We start from the raw sequence: 24,368 nt of genomic DNA, 5'->3' as shown, positions 1-24,368 counted from the left end.
ACAATAAATTAGAGACTGCATCGCTACGCTTCAATCAATCTGTCATCATATAAGGAGTCGGATGTCTCTCTAGCTATTTTGACCCATCCAACGTCAAACGAATCTGTTTGATCCGTTTTGTTAGAAAGCTATACCTAAGCATTATCTGTCATAGTTCGTTTCAACTTCACTGAATCGTACGCTGTCTTAAAATCAACGAACGAATGAAGATTCTGCAAGTTATATAACCGAAATTTATTCAGGATTTGTCGAAGGGTAATCATTCGGTCTGTCGTTGATCGTATATCTCGTATCCCGCTTTGAGAATAACCAACATAGGATTCAGTCCAAGAGGTCAGTCTGCTAAACAGAACACGGGAGAGTATCTTATGTATAGACGACACAGAGGATAGTTTTGTCTTGATAGTTTGATCCTCGTTAATAGGGCATATGAGATCAGCCAACTAATCCGAAGGCATTTCTTCTTCCACCCAGATCATTCCGGTCACGCAGTGGATTGCTTCATACAAACGGTCACTTTGGACAATTAGAATGGTCACAGAGCACCGCCTATAATTTCAGCAAAATAATGCACGAGGTAATAGGATTCAATTTAGTTTATCAATTTTTGCAGGACAATATATTGTGTTGAAGCTGTAAAACAGATAGAAGTGAAATCTAGAAGAAAACAATTAGTGGAAAAGTTGGATCACTAGATGAACGAACCGATTTTTAAAACGAGGAAGAATCATTGACCATCCATTGACATTGGCGTTTTATTCCTGATATCGATAAAAAAATAAATGATAATTTCTTTGTTACATAATTACGAATCAGTGAATGATAATGGCCAAGAAAATCCTGCGATTAACAGACACTCATTAGGCCGTAGTTTTCTATTGAATAATAAGGTATATATGAGTATCATTAGTAAATATCAACCAATAACCGGTTTTCAAATTAGAAATCTTTGTCTTATATATACATACAAAAAATTTCACCTTTCGAAGGTCACCGTCTGCACATTCGCGCACCATAAAATATTTACCATTCATTGCATTTGCGAAAACACCTCCGACTAACTAAATTATGCACTGATGAGAAATTGATTTCACACCAACCACCCAATAAAAGTCACCGCTCATCACCCCAAACCGGTCATACTCGGCTGGTCGCGCAATGCTGTTTCAACGCTACTTTCGCAACAACCTGGACGTTCTACCGATCGGGCTGCAAACGATGGAACTGCTCGGTCTGTGGGGTGACGGTCAGAGTCGCCGACGGGTGTTAAAGTTTGCGGCCGTCGTATCCTGGATGACGATCATGTTCATCCTTCCCAAGTGCAGCCTGGAGTACGGCGGTGAAGGTTTCGATTCATTCGCTCGAGGAACTGCCGAACTGATCTACTTCAGTGATTTCATCTCGTCGATGGTTTTGTTCGCGTTTCGTCGGAAATCGTTTGTTAAAATGATTACCATTCTTCAGGAAACTTTCCGGAAGTGTGCAGACGACAATTTGGAAACTATCACCGGCTTCAACCTACGGATTTTCCGATACTCTCGAATCTACGCTTGCTTTATCGGAAGCTGTTTGATTTTTTACATTCCCCTACCGATGGCGGCTACCTTGTTCAGCTATCTATCCGCTGCGAATGAAACGGACATGGCCGACTTTGTGTTGCCATTGGAGAATCAGTTCTACGGGCTGGATATTCGACGGAATCTTGTTCACTACATGATCTACATGGCGCTACTACTTCCGGCCGTTACTGCATCTGCTTTACTCAGTACCGTCAAGGGAACGGTGCTGTTCACGGTCATCCGTTACGGAGCTAAACTTTTCGAGCTGGTTACACTCAGAATCGATGCTCTGGCAGATCCTGCGAATTTCAAAAGTGACGATCAAGTAAAAGAACGCAAAGCCAAACTCAAAGAGATCATCGAACTGCACCAAACTGCTCTGGAGTTTGCCGGCCTGCTGGAGTACACCATGCAACACATTCTGCTGTCGCAATTTGTCAATTGTATGCTCATCTCGTGTCTGATGATGTTTTATATCTCTAGCGTAAGTGGGATGTGTATGGAGAGGGGGAGCTGGATCAAAGTTCATAACGTCTAATGAATGTTTTATTTTTTATATTTGCCTATATGCGATCCCAGACCTACGGACCGAATGTCGTCAATATGGTGATCTTGTTTGCCGTCCTGATGGTGGAAGTGTTTGCCTACTGCTACAACGGAAACGAACTGAGTGAAAAAGTATGCACACCAGCAGCCAGCTGAGCTGTACGCATCGCTAATTAAAAGCATTTTAATTGTTCTTTGTTTATTTCTGCGCCGCGTCGTCGTCGTCGTTGTTGCAGGCAGCTGCCGTAGCCAAGGCCAGCTACTGCTACCCGTGGTATCTGGAGCCGGTCCCGGTGCAGAAGGAGATCCAACGGATGATACAACGCTCGCAGCGGAAGGTTGGCATCACGGCTGCCAAGTTCTATTTTGTAGACATTGTGCGCTTTGGTCAGGTGGTGCAGGCGTCCTATTCGTACTACTTGATTCTGAAAGAACGCTTCTGATGTTATTTTACCATGAAACAATGACAAAGAGTAGTACTTGGGTCGTTGTTAGTTTATAAGTGTTAGTATAGAAGTGGAGCTGCTCTAAACTAGTAACTAGTAAAATGTTAAATCAAAAATAAAATTCTTATATTTTAACCCTGTAATTCCCATTCTATTATACATAGTATGTGATTCTAATACTCTAATAATTAGGTAAATCAGGAATCAATAATTAGCGAATATTGTCCATTTGACTGCCCAGAAAAAATGATGAGTTTTTGAAAACTCTATCGGCCTACCCCTGAGTCGATTCCTAGTCGCACCAAGAGTACTTGCACCAAATTTATTTGAAGCAAATTAGACAAGTCTGGCTACCAGACCAACGTGCCTGTAGTTTGTATGGGATTTTTCGAGAATTTACATGAAGAAAACACACTAGCTAGAAAATAAGAAAGATAATTCATAATTGTCTACAACTTTGTAGAAGACTGCTAGTCAATCCGGTTTTGTTAAAAGAAGTTATTAAACTTTTAGCGAAGTGCTGTCTGAGTCAGTTTTGCATGGGGCCTAGGAGACGAGACGGGAAATGTCACCCACTAAAACACTGCTTAAGGCTAATTGCAGTGGGTCGTGATTCAGAATGTGATGTTCATTGTACGGTTCTGATATGTGCGGCCGTAGGAACTTCGCAATCGCATGTATTATCGCGAAAGATTTGGACGTTTGTACGTTAAGGTGTAATATCGCGTATGCGTTTGATCCATTTTTTGGGAACAAAAAAAACTATTGGAAATACTACGAACATTTTTCCACATTTTTTAAGGTTTTTATCAGGCAGTTTGTTTTAATTTGCTTATCATGGGTGAAAAACATTTTTCTTAAAATGACACTGCAAAATAATTTCTTCACCATGCATCATCGACGTATTGACTTATATTCCTCATGATATTAAAGAAATTTGGATTTTTGAAGTCCGTTTCAAAATTTTAAAATTTAAAGTATTCAATATTCAAAATTGTAATGCAAAGTCCGTTGGAGGTGGTTTCTAGCTTTTAAACCAGTTTTTTTGTAGAAGTATACATATCGTGGTCTTCTGGGTCAAAGGTAAGGTATTGGTCAAAGCTACTAGTCATATATTCGAAAGGATTCTTGGCGATCAGTAGAATCGTAGCACAAACTTTGAAGTTGTCCTGTACGCAAAGAATTGGCTGTAGATGTCAAGTTTAGTGGTGGAATGCACTATTAGGGCGTTGCTATTTATACATATCTCGGGAATCGATTCCAAGCGAGCTGCGTACAAGACAATCGATTGACCAACTACGCTATGTTCTCCCCTACGAAACGTATGTTTTCTATCTGAAAGCTAGGCCATTAGGATGAAATTAATTTGGTACAAATTGATTCGATCTAACACAGGAATCCATTAGATTTATTCATTCACTAATTTGTGGGATTGTGCTAACGTAAGAACTTAGAATACACTCACAAAAAATTTGAATCCCTTAATCGATTGCTAGGACATTGTGCGGTGTTTCGTTCTGCGGTTTTGTGAGTTTTATTATTACCTTAGGTATAAGCCAGGCACGCGGTGCAAATAACGTTCAACAAATTGGATCAAGCGAAAAGATTCATTTCACAGAATAGTTTAGAATACGCGCTTGTTTGGTGATAATTCTAAAATCAAGATTGTCTTTATATAGGTATTTTTTTTCGAGAGTTGTCCTACTGGAGCTGTAGAGCTAGGTTCTCGGAAGGGCTCCCCGTCAGAATCACATACTACAATTTGCAGACGAGACAGGCAATGTCGCCCACTAAAACACTGCATTAGGCCAATTGTAGCGGGCCGTGATTCTGAATGTGATATTCAATGTACGGTTCAGGTATGTGCGGGCGTAGGGACTCGCGATCGCGTGTATCATCGCGAAGGGCTCGAACATTTATACGTTAACGTGCTCGATCGCGTGTGCGTTTGCATGTCGCGTGTGCTAACGTGTATGAACTTCGCGTGTATAAATTCTATTTCATAATCGTGTGCCTTTCGCATATTCGCGTGTGTTCTAGAATGATCGCGCGCGGACCGTGAATCTGATACTTAATTTTTTGTGTACGGTTCCGATTCCAGAAGAAAGTGGGTTCTTACACATCATTAGAATTCCCATTCATGTCGCGCGCGTTTGCGGGTTCGCGTTTGAGACCGCGTTTGTAACTTCGTAAGTACTAAAACGTTCACACAATTGCCGGACTGTTATCAACTGTTACGCGATCGCGGGCATAGGTGTGCGTAGATGATCGCGAAGGGCTTAAGCGTTCGTATGTTGACGTGTTTGTCCCGTGTGCTCGCGTGTATGTGACTTCGCGTGTATAAATTCGATTTTGAAACCCTGCGGCCATTCATATATTCGCGGACCGTCATTCTGATCTTTAGCTTTCGGTGTACGGATCACATTCTGACAGGGAGTGCGTTACCCCATATCACTAGAGTTTCCGGTCATGTCGCCATGGAACGTGTTGTCTAGTGGATATGGGAGTTATTTTTCAATTTTATTATTTTTTTATTAATTAACAAGGACCTAGATTGTTGGTACCGAGGATAGAGACTTCCGGACGATCCCGATTCATGATGGCGCAAGCGCGGGAGTTTGTAGGTTGACGCTTGAGATCGTGTTGCTAAGTTTATGAGTGCTGAGATTTTCACCTTATCACCGGGGTGTAATCATGTTTGCGAGTTCGTGGGCGTAGGTTGCTTGGAAAATCGCGAGGGGCTCTAACGTTTGTGCGCTGACGTGATTTTGTAAAGGGAAGATCGAAGCAACGACTTTTTTGTATAGAAGAATAGTGGTTGATCCACCTGATTGTGTGTCATACAGGTTGCAGTATAACAATTTGGCTTTTGTTCTAAGTGAGATCAGAAGGCAGACTGAGCTTAACAAGTTGGCCTAGGCGAAAAGATTCACTAAACACGTAACAGCTTGGAAATCAAGATCACGATAGGATCATGCAGGTACGGTTACATGATATGGCACAACTTATTTGGAAAGTGGCCATTGCAAGATTTATGTCGCATTTCAGAGGAGTAAGATCAGAAACATAGAGAAACTTCACTACTTCACCGGTATTTCAAATGGTGTTTTTTGGGAAAAGGGACACATTGCCTCCCACTGGACCCAGCAGTACAAAACGCAATGCGGTAGTACCATTACATAAAACTCTGCAATTACCAAGAGCAAATTAATACGTGCCCGTTATGTGTGCAAACGGCGCATTACGAACAAACCTGCTTGGAAACCGCCAAGGAAATTCATCTACAAAAATGAATTCAAACACACAGATCCACCACAGCACATTATTTATTACCTAAACTTCAAACGATTGCCAAAGGCTAACTTTTTAGGCAACAATGACACAACTGCAAAAGCTGCGCCAAGTACCTCAAAATCAACAGCCAACACCATCAGTAAGTAAGCTATTATTAAGGATGGAGGGCTCACACTAGTGACATGCAAGGGCAAGAAGGAAGAAAGAACATCTGATCGCGAATATAAAAGCAGTAACCGCGCTGATGACACAAACGTTTACAATAGGGAAAAAAATATTTTAAATAGTTCCACCAAAAGCGTTGATATTTTCCAAATATGACTTATACTATGTTCACACTACAGAGTTAAAACCCGTTCTAATAATTAGCAACAAGAAAAATGTCATCAAGATAGCGTTAAAACACGTCTTAACTCGTAGTGTGAACGTAGTATTATAACGATTGCCAATATATTGTAAATTTAAGGACTGTGCTATCTACGTAGTGAAGTGTTACAATAAACCGTGAGCTACGCCAATTTCGGTTCTAACTAAACACTGTGCAACTTATCCAACAGTGCGATCATGATTTCCTTAAGTAGAATCATATGTTTATAAGTAGTTCGATTGTAAGCGTGGAACACTGGGGCAAAGAATTTGTTACGTTAAGACGTTTCCTTTAATTACATGAATATTTGGTAGCAAAACCAAAATATTCACTTTTCCTGAGCTACTCAAACCAAGACACGTGGGATTGGTTAGCGTTCTACAAAGTTCGTCAACTGAGCAGTTTGGGGGACAAAGAACTTAGGTAAAACAATATTCAAAAATTGTAAAGCTACTCTCCGAGAATGAGTCCTTCTCAAAATAATGTACACTGCAGGATATTGGACAAATTCGGCTTTCTGTACATATTTTAGACTGTTTCATACATCCAATAAGTTAATAATCACTACCTGGATAATTCATGATAAAAGTAATATTATTTGTCCTGATCTTCTACGGTATAGTCGAAATATGCATTCGATAAACCGACAAAATATTTCTAGCTATACATGTTATTTACGACTACGAGGCGGCCGCAAATATTCGTAATATTCTTATATTGGAACGTTCGTTAGAGCTATCACCTTCCATCTCCAGGGTGAATAAATGCCATAAATATATGTATAATTTATCCATCTAGGCATAAAAACAACGTTATACTTAAAACCCGAAAATAATATGCATTTTACCAAGTGCAATGGTATATAATCCATAGATCTGCGAACAATTTCACAAAGTATTATTGGTAAGTACCACCTTCTCCATATGCCTACCGATCGATATATTGCCTACTAAACCTCATTTCATAAAATTTAAAAACCTTTTTCCTAGATGTCCTGAATCCCGGGTATGAGAAAACATTCCCAGAATTCGGGAATCTTGGGAAATGCCGAAATCCTTACATTCTCAGGAAAAAAAACCCGCGGATAGTAGTTCTAACTGCTCCCCATCAGCTTTGTCAGAACTACGTTTCTTGCGGGACTTCACGCTTGACTAGGTGTTAGCTCAAGAACACGAATTGCACATAGCTGGCACCAGGTAAACGCTAGCTCCAGAAACGAATACACCCAGGTTTTTTACGCGGTTTTTTTTGCGCGGATTTTATACGAGGTTTTTTTTACGCGGATTCTCCATTTAACCCATTATTGCCCAACTTATTTTTCACGCGCATCACAAATTGTGTTTTCCCATCGAAGAAAAATGATGTGGTCATTCCAGTAAAATTATTTTTGTACTCAAAGTAGCTGATATTATAAGGAACAACCCGTGAAAATTTAAGATTGATCGGTTAATCGGTTCCTGAGATATCGTGATCGCCGCGGATGAACTTTTCAACAAAATACAACTCCGAGATAATCGGGTTTTACTGTCGGTGCAGCGAGTCAACGGTCTAGCGTATCAAACGCTACGTACCGCCTACAAGTGGTGAATGGGTAGCGATCTATGAATAGCTGTAACTTAAGTTGTAGTATTCCGATCTTAATGAAACTTTGAGAAAATTTTCCTCAGCGTATTTAGTTTCAGAATATCTAATTTACAAAAATTCGATTTTTTTCATCCTAACAAAAATGTGTAACCCCTTAAGTGAAAATTTATTAAAAACAAAACATAAACACCGGTTTAACCACTCTAACTTCTCTAAACAGATTCTGCAAGAGTATTATAACAATATTAACTCGTTGATAATGCCTGTTCTGCGTTATTAATTGAGTAATAGGAGTTATTCTTAGCACCTACTATATATAGTAGGTTGGGCAATAATGGGTTAATGCGGTTTTTTATGGGGATTTTCCAATCAACGCGGTTTTTGCAAAAATATTCTAAGTCCTTTTGAATGTTTTTTTTTTCTTTTTTCTGAAAAAAATTCTAAGTCCTTTTAAATGCATAGAACTTAGAAGAATTACGGCAGTTATTATTTTGCACGGATTTCGCAATTAACACGGTTTTTGCAAAAACATATTCTGAGTCCTTTTGAATGCAAAAGACTTATTTTCGGAAAGATGGAAGAGACGGGTCTGCAAGACTTCTTATGGCCCACACCCCAACAATATGGGTATTTTCGGAATGGACTTGAAGAGTAGGTGCCAGAAATTGATTTTGGCGGCGCCATTTTGAAATCAAAGATGGCGACTTCCGGTTTAGTGAAATCGCTATAACCCAATCAATTCTTTTGCATTCCAAAAATAAGTCTTTTGCTGAGTTTTTTTACGCGGATTTTCGAATTAACGCGCTTTTTTACGCGGATTTTTCAATTAACGCGGTTTTTTACGCGGTACGTTTCCACCGCGTAAAAAAACCTGGGTGTGTAAGTATATTGAAGCTAGCGTCAACCCGGTGCCAGTGTACTTCAACTCGGAGTGTCGGATTCTGACAAGATGAATTCGAAACGAATATCCTATAACTTATTGGTAAATTTTTATTTTTATGTCTTAAATTTAATAATTATTTGTGCTTGTATTTTCGTATTGCTACTTTTGTATTTCTTTGTTTTTGTATTTTTGCATTTAGGTACTTTTGCATATTTATTTTTTTTGTATATGTGTATTTTGGTATTATTGCATTTTGGTGATATTGTATTCTTGAATTCTTGTTTTTTGCATACTTGTCTCCTTGTGTTTTTGCCTTCTGGTCTTTTTGTTTGCATGTATTCTTGTCTTGTTTTCTTATCTTCTTGTCTTCTGATCTTCTTATCGTTTTGTCGTCTTGTCTTTTTGGCTTTTTATCGTCTTGTCTTTTTGTCATCTTGTCTTTTTGTTCATGTCTTTTCTTGTATTATTGACTACTGGTATTCTAGTATTCCTGTATTCTTGTTTTATTCTGTACTCTTGTATTTTTGTACTCTTGTCTTCTTGTATTCTTGTATTCTTGTATTCTTGTATTCTTGTATTCTTGTATTCTTGTATTCTTATATTCTTGTATTCTTGTATTGTTGTATTCTTGTATTCTTGTATTCTTGTATTTTTGTACTCTTGTCTTCTTGCATTCTTGCATTCTTGTATTCTCGTATTCTTGTACTCTTGTATTCTTGTATTCTTGTATTCTTGTATTCTTGTATTCTTGTATTCTTGTATTCTTGCATTTTTGTATTCTTGCATTTTTGTATTCTTGCATTTTTGTATTCTTGCATTTTTGTATTCTTGCATTTTTGTATTCTTGCATTTTTGTATTCTTGCATTTTTGTATTCTTGCATTTTTGTATTCTTGCATTTTTGTATTCTTGCATTTTTGTATTCTTGCATTTTTGTATTCTTGCATTTTTGTATTCTTGCATTTTTGTATTCTTGCATTTTTGTATTCTTGCATTTTTGTATTCTTGCATTTTTGTATTCTTGCATTTTTGTATTCTTGCATTTTTGTATTCTTGCATTTTTGTATTCTTGCATTTTTGTATTCTTGCATTTTTGTATTCTTGCATTTTTGTATTCTTGATTTCTTATATTTTTGTATTATTGTCTTCTTGAATTATTGTATTCTTGCATTATTTATTTTTATATTTTTATATTTTTATACTTTTGCATTTTTGAATTTTTTTTGTTTTATATGCCTTATTTTGTGTATGTTTGGATTTTTTTCATTCTTTGTTTTTTTGTTTTTAGTGTATTTTATTTTATGTATCTTATTTTTGTATTGGTATTTTTTTATTACGGTAGTTTTTCTCTTTTATATTGTATTTTAATATTTTGTAATTCACATTTTTCGATTTTTTTTTCGATATTTTGTCCTATTTTTGGTATTTTCGTTTTTATTGTAATTTTTTTATCCTACATAATTTTTTGAAAGAAGAGAAAAACTGGTTTAAAACGATACTAAACCTAAATATAACAAGTGCAGAATTTTTCGTTTCTATTCCGTCTCTTCAGAATCAGGCACAAGACTAAGGCAATATAGCTTACTACTACACGTTGACTTGCTTAGTTGAAAACAAGATTCGATTACAAGATGTGGTACAAGCAAATTTCTTCGCTTGTTCAACATCAAGTTTGAAATCAAGTCGTGAAATCGTGTTCACAAGTAGTTTATTCAATTTAAAATTAACGTCAAACTGGTGCTTTAGTCAGGTGCCAGGGATTTGCGTTTCGACTTTATCTCATATCCCACACTAACTGATTGCTTGTACTAAGCAAGCGCCAGAAAACGAAGTGATAATTCGTGTTCATGACCAAGCTCCTAATCTTGCGTGATGAACCGCAAGAAACGGAGTTTTGTTCAGCTAATGAGAACTAACGAAATAGAAACTTCTTTAGAATTTTGCAGTTTTAAATTTTTGTATTTTAATTTTTAATTTTAAGATTTTTTGTTTGTTTTTAATTTTTTTGTAGTTTTAGAATATTTTGTAAAATTCTTATACTCTGCACCCTCATCATATTTTACACTTTGTCCTTTAAAAATCTTTGCTTATTTCGTGTATTTTAAATATATGTTGCATATTTGTTATATTTTGCTTGTTCTAATTTTTTCGAATTCATATTTTAAAATTAGTTTTAGGTACTTAATAATAAATATTCTTTTTTGTATTATCTTTCTTTTAGTAGTTTTTGAATTAATCCGTTTTTATTTTATAAGTTTTTATATTGTTCGCATTGTTTTTTTTTTTAATTTTCAGTAATATTTAACATTTTCGCATTTTTATAGTTTTTCCTGTTTACTCGCGCTCTTTATATTTTTGTGAACTATTTAAATTTGTATTTTTTGCAAGATTTTGTTCATTTTTGTGCTTTCAGATTTTCTGTATTTTTTCGCATTTTCATACTATTTGTATTTTCGGAACCTTTGATTTTTTTTTGTGATATTTGTTTTATATTTTTTTGTTTCGAATATTCTTAATATATTTGTATATGTAGTTTTTAGTATGTTGATACTTTCGTATTTCTGCATTTTACGTGTACTCTAGTTCCAATGTTTGTAACTTTTGTGTTTTTCGTGTAACATATTTGTATACCTAAATATTCTCTATATTAACATTTGTTTTTATAAGAATTTGATGCATTGCATTCTTCATATTTTTTTTATCAAATTTAGTATTTATTTATCGATGTGTATTCTATTTTTGCAATGTCCCCTAAACTTCTTTATTTCACAATGATGCCTAAACTTCTTTATTTCACGGTTCACTTGATACCACGCAATTTTTCGTATTTTTGTATTTGAAGTATCTTGGATTTTCCGTTCTTTGATATTTTGGCCTTTTTCTAACAACATTTCCTGTTTTCTTCTAACTTCAAGAATTTTCTAATTATTTGATTCCCGGATTTTCAGTTTCTCTGATTTGTTGATTACCAGAGATTCTGATTTTTAAGTTAGGATGTTTTCATCTAGACTTTTTTGATTTTTAATTGCCTGATTCCACGATTTTGAACCTCTGTGATACTCGGATTCTCATTACTTGATTCCCTAAAACACTGGCTCTCCGATTCACTGATTGACAAATTCTCTGCAGATGTCTATTTCTTCTAACCTTGAAATCAATTGTTGCTCGTTTGAGGCCTCCCAGCCCTTGTCGTACACTATGCATTTAACAGTCAACAGATAACAGTCCAAAACTGTTCGATTTGATGTGCTTGAGAAAGGTTTGGAGCATTGTCCCTTTTCGGCACAAATGTTATTTCTCGACCAATCCGTCGTTTTTTTTCGCTTGATGATTTCTTGACGAGTGTGATATTTTTCGATGAATTGCTTTAATTTCGGTAAGCCTTTACTGATATAAAGATCTGCATCGATCGCTTTTGCTTTGTTTGGACGGATCCGAAGCACTGAAGTACTCTTCTTAGAAATGGCTGTCCACACTAACACTTTCGGCTCGAATATCGATTGGTCGGCATATTGAACATCGTTTGGTGTTGTGTCAATTTTGTCATCCATCGTTTCAACTTCGGTTGTGGTTCGAAAATGTAAAGTACGATTCAGCATCCAAAATAATGAATTTATTTTTCACAAAGTGTTTACGGTGAAGTGTACGGTAACAAATTGGTATTTTTCGAGTTGTTTCGCACGTTCATGATAAATTACGTTGTTGTTGTGCATAATACCAATTTTTTGTGCTAATGTGCTGAACATTTTATTTAGTTCAGGCACTTAGTTTTTGGTGAGCGACAGCAAATCATTTTATTTTCCGGACTTTTGGTATCACCATAATCCTCCAACAAGGTTGGCGACAGATTTTGTTAATTTTTGCTTGTACGTAACTTCACAATTTGAGGATAACAGGAGTACTGTAGGAGTACAGTTAAGTGTAACAAGTGCATTGGTTAACATTTTTGTGCTCGTTTAGGCGGTAGAATCAAAGTCTGAATTTAGCACAAAAAAATTCCAACAGATGATAGTTACAATATTTGAAATATGATATTCTTAAAATGGGAAGTTTAGTTCTGCATGTTATTTTATGCACTGATCCAACCACATCGATTTGCCTCGGCGTAAAATAACCCTATTTTACAAATCCATCTTGACATTCCGGTAATGTACGCTACTCTCCTATACAATTTGACCAGCCCAACCTGTATAATTAGTCCGTGACGACATGAGTATAGTTTTCCCCCGCCAAAACAAATAATACACTACAATTACCCTGAATGCATGAGCACTCCGGACGCGACTTTAAAAGCAGAGATGTCCCAAAGAAACGCTACCAGTTCTCCCGCACACCAAGGATGACACTTCCGGTGGACTTGCAAGTGCTTCGGCATGGTCGCAGGCAACTCGGTATCATCGGACAGTTGGGTGAAGGCCAACCGGCCTCGTACCGATACTACGCCTATCTGCTCTGGATGGTACTGTTCCTTTTCATTCCGAAGATATTTTTCGGATCCGGTAAGGAGGGGTTCGATTCATTCGCGCTAAATATTGCCGAACAGATTTTTATGACGGAGGAATTCGTTTCGATTGGACTGTTTGTACTGCAGCGTAGATCCTTCACCAAGCTGGTAACGGTTCTGAATGAGTTTGTAGAGGCACATGAATCGACGGAGTGCCTGGAGGAGTTGCGAAAGTTCAACAAACGAATGGATCGGTTCGGTCGGACCTACACGGTTTATCTTTGGACCGTTGTGTCGCTGTGGCTCGTGACGCCGATCATTTGGACGATAGTCAAGTGTATTCTTTATTCCGCCGAGGAAAGAGGCGAGTTTATGCTGATTATGGAAATGCAGTAAGATTAACGATTTTACAGTTTCTGTTAATGATTGAGATTTTTTTGTTCGATTTTAGGTTTTATTGGTTCGATATTCGCCGAAACGCAGTTCATTATATAATATATTTGGTGTTCTGCACTTCGGGATCAGTTGGTTCAGTTTACCATAGTACACTGATGATAACGGTTATTTCAGCGATTATCAAATACGGCACCAAGATGTTCGAGTTGGTTTCATTGGAGATTAGAAACCTGGCAGAAGTACCGGGGGAAGGTGATGCGCGAAGAGATGGACTACGAGTGATCATAGATCATCATAATCTAGCTTTGGAATATGTAGTGCACCTCGAGCGAACCATTAGCTTCGTTATGCTGAATCTAATGTCCAACAGTATTCTAATTTTTTGTTTGATGATGTATTACATTTCAAGTGTAAGTAAATTCTTTTTGAATTAATTTGAGATATAGCTGGAACTGAATATTGCAGAGCTTTGGACCGAATTCAGTGCATCTAGTTTTGATGTTCATAATAGTGATGGGCGAAATGGCTATGTACTGTGTCAATGGTAACGATCTGAGTGAAAAGGTAATACGTCTAGTCTATCATGAATCCCCCAGTAAGGCATATATTGTTTTTAGGCCGCCGAAGTAGGCTATGCTTTATACCAATATCCCTGGTATAGGGAGCCTGTAGATATGCAGAAAGCTATCATGCTGATCATCGCTAGGGCGCAATGGCCTACTGGGATCACCGCAGCAAAGTTCTACTACATAAATGTGGCGAGATTCGGAATGATTATCCAGGCGTCCTACTCGTATTTTGTAATGCTGAAGCAACGATTTTAAACGTGTTGACGATATTGTAGTTGATTTATGTTCACGTTACTTCACCCAAATATAATAAATATACACTGCACTGCAGCAAAATAATCGTTTAACTTACTGCTTCACACGGTCATTGGTAGGAAAATTATATTTACCTGAAACGAAAAGAAAAAATACTCTGATTAGTAAAAATAATCAAAACCTGCCATCACTTCGATGAACTAAAGATTCGTTTCGGAAGTTCTGAAATTGAGGAAATGGAATTTTCAAATCAACCGCTGCAAAATCTTTTACCGCAAAAAAATCCATCATTTATCATTTTCCCTTCCCATCCGAATCACTCCAGTAGCAGAAGAAGCAGCACTATTCGGAAAACCAATTTCACGGAGGAATCAATCCCCTACGAATCGATTGATCGACGAGGTTACTTGAGGCCGTTTTACGCGAGGATCGCGTGTGCCAGCCGCAGCAGCAGCAACAGCCTCAGTCAACAACAGGTGAAAATCCAGCAAAACTGGTGTAAAATAAATGCTGACGCCCCGACGGTCGATCCAAAGCTATATGTAGGCCCCAATTAAGCTTCAATTTTCTCTCAACTTTTGTTTTGTTCGCATTCCTCTGGTAGGGTTCCGGGAATGCGAGGTGAGGTGGAGGTACAGAGATAACAACGGTTTAATCGTGATACAATTTTAGCCATTTGTTTTAATCTCGAAAGAATCTGTACCGTAGTAGGCTAGGGGCGATTATTGAATAGCACCTGTGCTGTACGTCCTTCCACCATGAAGGTTTCCCTGCCAACGGAGAAGTGTGGATACATTGCGCAGCAAGGCCTGCTTGTACTTGTATTCCTTGTCCGTTGAAGGCGGTAGTCAATCAATCGATCGCTTGATGGCAATAATACAATAATACAACAATATCAGATAATAACACAGGCGTCGTAATAAATGAGGCAACAACAAAAAAAGCTGACCTATAATAACCATAATGAATGACGACTGTTGGCTACCGAACGAGCCGATAGGTAGCTACATATTGAAAACATCTACAATCACTTATAATTACAAGCTCATCACCAGCGGTGGCAAAAGGCTACAAACTACCATGCATGAGTGCATTTATGCATCATCAGTAGCAGCGCAAAAAAAAATTGCAGCTCTAGCGAAAAAAAAACACAATCGATTTCTATGTGTAGCTCCTCTCTAAGTCTGACTAATGGTTGAACATTGCATCGGAGTACGGTCATCAAATCGGTTCGACAGTAGGATAATGGCTTCGGTAAGTGGCCTCACCTAACTAGTGGGAACGCAACTTCTTCTGGTTTCGGAAAAGTGTAATAAATTTTAATGAGTTGAAAATTGCCAACAATAATTTGGTGGTGGTCATAACGATGCAGCTTCGAAATAATTTAATTATCGAGGCAGCGTCACAAGGAAGTACTCTGGCACCGTAAGTGTTTTGTTTAGCACTCATAAATCAGGGAGGTTGTAAATTAGCGGTGGTTTGCTGTACAATCTTTGTCACTGATTGGAGTTTTTGTTAGGAGACATGACTGCTTCGTCTATTAAGTGTTGTCCACTTAGGACACATTATACTATCCTATAATAGCGCTGCCAATGGTCGAGTTAGTAATGTTTTGAGACAGATGTGTTTTGAACGTACACATTAAAGTAACAAGGCAAAATGGTTCCCTTCGACCAACCCATGAGCTGATTGCTAGTCCTACCAGGAGTATCCACTTCAATTTAGAAATAAATCAGACGGAAAGAGTACTGTTTTGCATATAACTTTGTCGAAGACTGCAGCTTTCTTAAAAGTTAATAAACATTTATCGAAGTGATATATGCGTCAATTTTGCATGGCAATGGTAGTACCTACACCGAAAATTGCGAAAATTCTAACCTGTTAGTATCGAAATACCGGTACTAGAGATGGTCCAGTTCGGGTTTTTGGACTTTGCTAAATTTAAACTTTTCGGGTTTTCAAATATGAATTTCTCGGATTCGGGTTGGGTTCGGGTTTTTGAAATTTTAAACTTTTGAGTTCGGATCGGGTTCGGGTTTTTCGAATTTAGAATTTTCGGATTCGGGTCGAGTTCGGGTTTTAAACAGCTCACACCCAACCATTTTTTGACGCTGTTTACGTCCAAACACAATACCTAGTCCTTATTTGTAGTATTAACTATTCCTATTTTACCTTACTTCATGATGCGAATGGATGACACATATAACCGTATTAAATTTCACCACCTTTAAATCGCTAGAATTCGTTATATTTCCTGATGCTCAACTACTGTATTTTTTAATCGCGTATAAAATTTCTTCGCTTCTGATTCGCCAACTGTCCGAATTGTTTTATTTTGTAAACGATTACTCATGAGAGAGTATTGAACAATAAGTGTTTCGCGTCTAAAATTTCTATGCGATTTATTTTTCATGATCATCAATAAACCAAGTCAAAGTAAATTTGTTGGAAAATATATTGGTTCAAGCAAGTAGAAATCTAGCCACTGTCAAATCAGTAGTACATATTTGAAACATGCACTTTCTGTCGGATCGTCTCCGGGCTGGGTCGTTGCATGATCCGGATTCCTTCATGAAAATACATGAATTTGCACTCAATGTTTCTTTTTTTTCTCAATGTTTTTTCAATGTTTCTCAGAACATTACAAATGCGACGTTTAATAATAATAAATGTGAATACCAGTAATTCGTTTTGCTATAGGCAGATATACCTAGATGTGTATGGTGCTACTTCAGGTTCGAGTGATTCTATAATTATTTTGGATGAGCTTTGAATGATTGTTTTGGATGAGCCTTGGATCCAGCTCGGGTGCCCAAATTTAAAAATCTTCGGGATCTTTGGTATTAAAAAGTCCGGCTCCGTTCGGGTTTCTCGAATTTGTGATTCGGGTCGGGTTCGGGTTCTTTAATTTTGAAGTTATCGGGTTATGGTTGGGCTCGGGTTTTACAAAATTTTCATGGTCGAGCTCGGGTCGGGTTTTTAAATTTTCAAGCTCTCCGGTTCGGGTCGGGTTCGAGTTCGAAAAAAATGAAACACGACCATCTCTAACCGGTACTGAATAAATAGATGCATTAATTTTTTTTTCAGAATTCTCAGAACGCGATCGCTGTTGGAGTTCAAATGCCATTTGCAATGGATTCTATCACTATAACTATATCATCAAAATAAAGGTCCTCGATCGTCATAAAACATCCTAGAAGACATCATTGCTGTAATAATTTTTCGCACGTTTCTGGCGAAAAAAACCACTGTGGGGTACTCTTACATAATTGTGCAAAAAGTACCTAATGCTTGATAATTTTTCTTAAAAAGTAAAATGAATTAAACTATTCTAAAAAAAAGGTTTCATCTATAAAATTAAAATTTTTGAGTGTAAAATGTCAGTGTCCATAGAAGCGCCCAGTCTAACAAGAAATGAAAAAAATCTTTATAGAAACAAAATGGCGGGCACTTGAAAATGAAGCATAATTTTTTTCGCATGTTTTTTTTCCATTTTAGTTGTAAAAAATTCCTAATCAAACTATTGCGATTTTGTAGGTTACAGCGCCGAAGAATGTTGTCTTCTTTTAGGCGAGCAAAACGTGAAGTTGATTTGTTGATTGGTTGAATGGTTCAAAAACGACAATGCCCGCAGATTCGAAAAATCTTCTTTCGAGAAAACTCGTGTAAAGTTTGAAGTTTTTTTGGCGTATAATTTAAGTTACTAGATCTACTTGTATAAGAATAAGTTAATTTTTAGGTTTCTAAGATAACTAAACGCGAATTTGAGGTTAGATTTGGATAATTCAAAATGGCGGATCCAATATGGCGAACTGAAAAAGTAAAATGTTTATCAATTTAAATAAAACTATGAAAATATGGGTTTATTGGGTCGCTGAACACGAATTTGAGGTAAAATTTGACAAATTCAAAATGGCGGATCCAATATGGCGAACTAAAAAAGTGAAATATTTATAATAATATCAATGAAACTTTGAATATAGGGATATTTGGGATCGCTGAACACGAATTGGAGGTGTGATTTGAAAAATTTTAAATGTCGGATCCAATTTGGCGGTCAAAAAGTGATCTTGAATAATGTGAACAATGAACAACATTTTGTTTCACAGCGCCCGTCAACGCTCACGAAATATGTCCGTTCAAAAGCTATGTAGCGACGGAACTAATTCACAGATAAAAAAAACATTTTATCAACATATTCTAGACACTTTCGGCTTTTGATTCATGAAATTGAAAAAATAGACATCGAAAAAAAAATTGTAAGACGAACTTTTGAAGAAATTACTTCCCCAGTATTACCGAAGATGTTCGAGTTCCAAAAATGTGGTTAAATCGCTCTATTCCATCCTTCGCGACCCTGGAACCTGGCGCTTCCGATGCACAGACCACGCTGTGCACCTATATCCAACAAACTGCCACGTGTCAGTTCTGTGAACTATGGAAAACCGTGCGCTGTTAGTGATTCCTTCCTCGACAAGTCCTAAGCTCCATTTTCACCCTCAGTAACTGTTCCACTTAGATCCCGATTGGTCTAATACGAGGTAGCTCAAAGTTAATCGCAATACTAAATCTCTACCTCAAGAATCGCCATTGCGATTGGCTTAAAACTACACTTTTCACTTCTGCGGTTCTCTCATTCCGTTATACCCGGGGAACGATGCTATACTGTTTGTGCAGTGAATAAGAAACAAAGCAGTAGGAATTTATTTCTTGTTTCATTTATAGCTATACAAAGAAATCTGCTTCTGCTCTGGACGAGATGAAAAAGTAGCTCGAAGCATATGAAAGCTTACCAATAAAAGCGTAAGTTTGGACATTTTATTTCACTCTGGTGTTTTCTAGTTTTTTTTTCGACAAAAATGTTTCAGTATCCGTATCTTACCGGTTATGGGGGCTTCAGTACGGCAGTACCGAATCTCACAAAAAGTAGTAGTCAACGTAGTCTAGTAGTAATTTCCCATAGTCATTGTGAAAAAATGCTTGGGTTTATCTGAATAGTATGTATGGATAAATTTTACCACATAATATGAGAATTTTTTTGGTTATTATATTTTAGTGATTTCATCATCACCAACTGTCAATCAAGCGGAAACAGGTGAGAATGTTGCACACGTAGCTGACCGCTGAGGTTTAGCAGTCTTGTGTACAACAGATGACGGCGAAAATTCTAAGGAAAGTCCGCGGGATCATTCGAACGTCATCGGAGTAATTGGTCACCGACGCAGGGTAAGATCTAGATAAAAAAAATGCCTAAATCATCGTGATAACATCTCCTCGCCCGCTACAAAAAGCCAGACAGTTTGACAGGTTTAGCAGACTTTTCTAGTGTCTCATGGTAATTTATATTACATGTCTTTATTTTGTGACATGTAATTTAAGTTGCCACAAATATAGAAGGTAACGATCAAAACCAATTTTCCCACAAGCAGTCTGAGTAAGATTATTTATATGGAAGTAATAAATGTCAATATGTAATTAACGAAGAACACCGTGTTCAGCAACGGGAAACTTCGTATTATACCAAATAATAAATTAGTTATAGAATTTGCGTTTTGACTTTTGTTTCATCAGAACCCGACACTAACTTAGTGGCAGGACTAAACTAGCGTCGAATTGACGCTAACTCCAAAAACTAAAAAAAAAACTATTTGCGTTTCTGAGCAAACCACTAGTCCTGCGTGATGTCCCGTAAGAACAGGAGTACTGATTAAGCTGGTGAGAATTAATAAAATCGATTAATTAAAATGCAGAAAAAATTGAACGTCTGATAAACACGAGGAAAACGACAGAAGTCTGCAAATAAATGGTGCAACACAATATTCTAGAAAACGACGATTTATTGATGTGGTTGCTGGAGCCAAAGCCAAAGAAGTTCAATACAGTGACTGTTGATTTTAAATTTGGCCATATCTGTCCTTCTGTTTGCTAGGTGAAAAATTCAGTGAAGGTGAAAATGAATCTAAAGCCTACGTAAGTCACCTCCCTCAATCTCGGTATGGCCATTTCGGCACCGGTTTCAGATGGAATAAAATTGTGGATAATTGACGCCAGTTTGAAAACCAAGATGGTGGTTTTCGGTTACCACAAAACAGTGGAAACAATCGATCAATATGGGTATAATTTTAAAGGAGTTATCAGCAGAAGACGGAAATTGATGATTGGCGCCTTTTTGAAAACGAAGATAGTGACGTCGGGTTATCGCAAAACAACTCAAAACCATCATCAATATGGTAGTCATTTGAAAGGGGAATTTTCTCTCAGAAGATGATAAATTGATTTTTGACGCCATTTTGAAACCCAAAATGGTGGTTTCCGTTCACCAAAACAAAAGATGAAAACAATCATCAATATGAATGTGATTTGAAGGGAAATGGTTAGTAAAAGCCAGAAATTGATCATTGGCATCATTTTGAAATCCAAGATGGCAGCTTCCAGTTCCAATGAAACAATAAAAAGCATTATCAACATAAGTGTCATTTGAAAAGGTGGTCAATAGACAACAGAAATTGATTTTAACACCATTTTGAAACTCAAGATGGCGGCTTCCGACTTCAAATAAACAGTGAAAACCTGTCGTCTACTGACTACTCCTTTTCATGTGACGTCCATATTGATGATAGTTTTCACTGTTTGATTCCATCTCGAACCGTTACTGGAATGGGCATGCCGAGTTTGAGGGAGCTGTAGGACTTCGAATTATATTTTTGTGAACCCAAAAAGCTAGATGACTGATGCTGCTTTAACCTTCCTTTAACCTTTAACCTTCGGCTTCGAAAGGGTAGGGTTACAATAGGAACAGAACAAAATATGCCCATTACACTACTCCCGATAGTACCATGTTGATGTCCGTTAAGTTTATAACCTATCGAAGCTTCGTCCCAGGTATTTCCAACAGTGTTAATACCGCCTACAATACTAAAGAGAAGGTTTTGTTAGTTCTCAGGTCACGCTATGTACATATGAAGTTCAGATTCTCACGAGACAGATTGGCAATCAACCGGAACATTACGGAAAGCTCAACACAGAAGGCACCAAGAAAGACTCATCTACTTTAATCAAATCCAACACACAGTCTTCAACACCATTAATGAAGTCTCAAACGGCCCAAACCAGTAGCTTTTGTTCTGTTAGCAACAAATGCTGAAACAATCATGGCTGCGCCTACTATCTCCAAAGCAACAGCCAGTACCACCAGCGAAGAAGCAAATGACAAATTTCTTTAATCTGTTACAAAGAATATATTGGCTATCATCTCAAATATTTTGTATATTTTCCGGTAAGTATAATAAACAAGTAAATATAACTAACCGAGAGGACCTATACAACATCAAGAACGATTACAGCATAGAAGAGAGAAGACGTAATAAATAGACCGTTGGTTATAAGAGGTAGGCAAACAAAGCAGATAAAAGTCTTCCTCGATGTTCGAAGAAAACGAAGAGGAGCAAGCAAAGTGCGCGAAGGAGAAGCATGCAAGCCGTACATTACCTAGGGCCCCGGCGGACTGACATTGAATTTCAGAGGAGCTGTTTTGTTATATATTATTGTGCATTGGTCTAATTTTGAAGTGTTATTTTTACTAATACATTACTTCTCGAACTAATTTATCCAATAGTAAGAGCAAGACCGGTAAATTAATGTAAAAAAAGCGAACAGTGTGTTGCCTAGAACAGCTTTTGAACACTTTTGAACATTTCAGTTACACCCTAATGATAACTTCAACATAAAAGTTCTGTAAGGGAAGCAATTTTTATTTTATTCCTGGTGATACAAGTCGCAAACAGTGGATTACTTCCGATAGAGCTTATTTTGAAATTCACTGATGCAGAAACTCAAATTAGCGTAACGACTAATTTTGAGGTTTGGGGTTAGGAGTGTTGACACAAAGAATGGTAAACATAACTAGAAAGTAGAGCAGTTCTGATCCAGTCTTACTTGTGATGACTTGACTAAAATTACTGATAAAAAATTCCCAACACCTAGAGCAGTAAAATTCGACCTTTGACATTTTTGTTGTACTCTAATGACAACTTCAACACAAAGTACTCTAAGGGATGCAATTTTCGTTTTCTCCCTGATGATACAAGTCGCAAACAGCTGATCTCTTACGATAGAGCCTTCACCGCAGCTCTGACAGTTACTTTTGTTCACATGTCAAACACGCATAAATCTCGCAAATGACTGACACTCAACGGAACAACCGATGTTGCAACAGAGCAAGGCAACTGCACTTTTGCATCTATGCAAATCACACAAAAGAAACCCACAACACTTCTTGTGCAATGGATGGATGGCACAACACAGCACCCCTAAGTGGCCAAGTTCAGTGAGCCGCAAGCCGTCATCCGTCACTGTTATTTCTGTTGTTATTGTGGCCGTTGCAGGCGCTGTTGTTGTTACTTTCGGTACCTAACCGCCCGTAATGATAGAGGAAATCGTTGGAGCGAACAATAAACTTCAAAACATCAAACAGAAAACACGGACTGCGTCAAGGTGACAACGCAGCCAACAATAATATACAATGAATTAAAACTAAAGACCAACACACAAAAGTGACTGTGCGGTCGTATTATTGCAAACAGTCTAAAGCAGAAACACGTCATCAGACCAAATAACTGTAGAAGATATAGAGAGGAAAAAAATTGCTGCAAAACTGAAACCGAAGCAGCAACAAGCTGATGGAGTTGCACCAGTGTGTACGTAAGCAATTTTAGCGGTGGCTTCTTTTTCTTAGGCTTAGCAACAAAAAATCAACCTCACTCACTTTCTGCACATAGCCGAACAACACAAACACGGTGATTAATCAAGACGCGAGTAATTGCACAGAGACGTGGCATGAAATATGATTCCACTTTTTTTGTTGCACCACCCCCTCCCCTGCCGACCATATTCGGACACCGATTTCGCACCCCATAAACCACATTCGTGTGGCTTTGGGTGCATATCGAAGAAACCAGATTGATAACAGATGCACCGCTGGTCGCACACCACCAATGCAAAGCAGAGGGCAAAAAAAATAATTCTCAGTAGGCGAAGTCGTAAAAATGGATTGGAAAGAGTACGCCACCGCATCGCGTCGCTGATGGTGTCAATATCGCGACGACCTACCTACATCGGGTTGTGCTGCGCAACAACCATCATCACGGAATGTGCCGCTACCATAAATTGGTTTCCATAAATTTACTCAAACACCTCGCCTTTCCAGCAGCAGCAACCGCAGTAGTAGCAGTAGCAGTCGCAAGGGGTTTGTTAGCTGTCGAGGCAGTCAGGTGTTCGAGTCATAGATTTACGCGCGAAGGGAAGAGAAATGAACCTGTTTTCTCCTAATCCCGAAAACCGGTGCCGTATCGGCTGCTCTACTAATGAAGTTAACCCTTTAATTGTTGAGATTTGATTTGATTTGGCGGGGTTTGTCACTGAACGAAGAAATGATCCGCGAAATGGGCTTTTGAGGGTTTACACAAATTATTTGTTATACCTACTTTATTCTATGCTGGGAAAACGAAACAAAAACAAAATCCACATATGAAATTGATATTTTAGTCAAAAATGTGGAATCCAGAATTTGGTCTATGAACGGGCCGTGTCAGATTTTTTCGCTAGCAGAATATCTAATCATATGTCATAAAGTCCTTGAATGTGTGGCCAAAACTGGTTCGGGGTTAATTGGGGTGGCATAACGAGTTTCGAAATTCGACGCAGCATAGTTTTTTGCAGCATTAATAAATTCGGCTACACATTTGGCGAAGCAAAAATATGCCCCAGCGAAAGAGTTAGGTTGCGGAATCAAAAGAAAAGATTGAGTTTGAATACGATGGGTAAAGAATTTAAAATAAAAACCCAATAGAAAAAAATAACCTCATGTAAGGTGTGATTTCGAATCCTTGCGTAGCGACGATATTTACAGAGAACTCCTGGCGTTATAAACTTAGAATAATATTTAGAATTAACAAAGGTTTTTGACGCAGGACGTCTTTCTTTACTATACTGGGTGTCATTTCAATACTTTCAAAACGGAAGCGTTAC

At 37.7% G+C, this 24,368-nt stretch overlaps 2 protein-coding genes across 5 annotated transcripts in view; one reads left to right on the top strand and one right to left on the bottom strand.

The window, feature by feature from the left end:
- The window catches only part of LOC131682087 (klarsicht protein), a 721,076-nt gene that overhangs the window by 426,725 nt on the left and 269,983 nt on the right, over positions 1-24,368 (bottom strand). The window lies entirely within an intron of this gene.
- Positions 1,488-2,648, top strand: LOC131682089 (odorant receptor 22c-like). The gene is made up of 3 exons (XM_058963300.1): positions 1,488-2,043; positions 2,139-2,237; positions 2,342-2,648. The coding sequence occupies exons 1-3, from the start codon at positions 1,594-1,596 to the stop codon at positions 2,546-2,548; spliced, it is 756 nt and encodes a 251-aa protein (XP_058819283.1). The 5' UTR covers positions 1,488-1,593; the 3' UTR covers positions 2,549-2,648.

The sequence above is a fragment of the Topomyia yanbarensis genome, chromosome 2 (assembly GCF_030247195.1).
Source record: "Topomyia yanbarensis strain Yona2022 chromosome 2, ASM3024719v1, whole genome shotgun sequence".
NCBI lineage: Eukaryota > Metazoa > Arthropoda > Insecta > Diptera > Culicidae > Topomyia > Topomyia yanbarensis.
The sequence above is the reverse complement of the archived record's forward strand: the minus strand, read 5'-3'. Positions and strand labels throughout refer to the sequence as shown.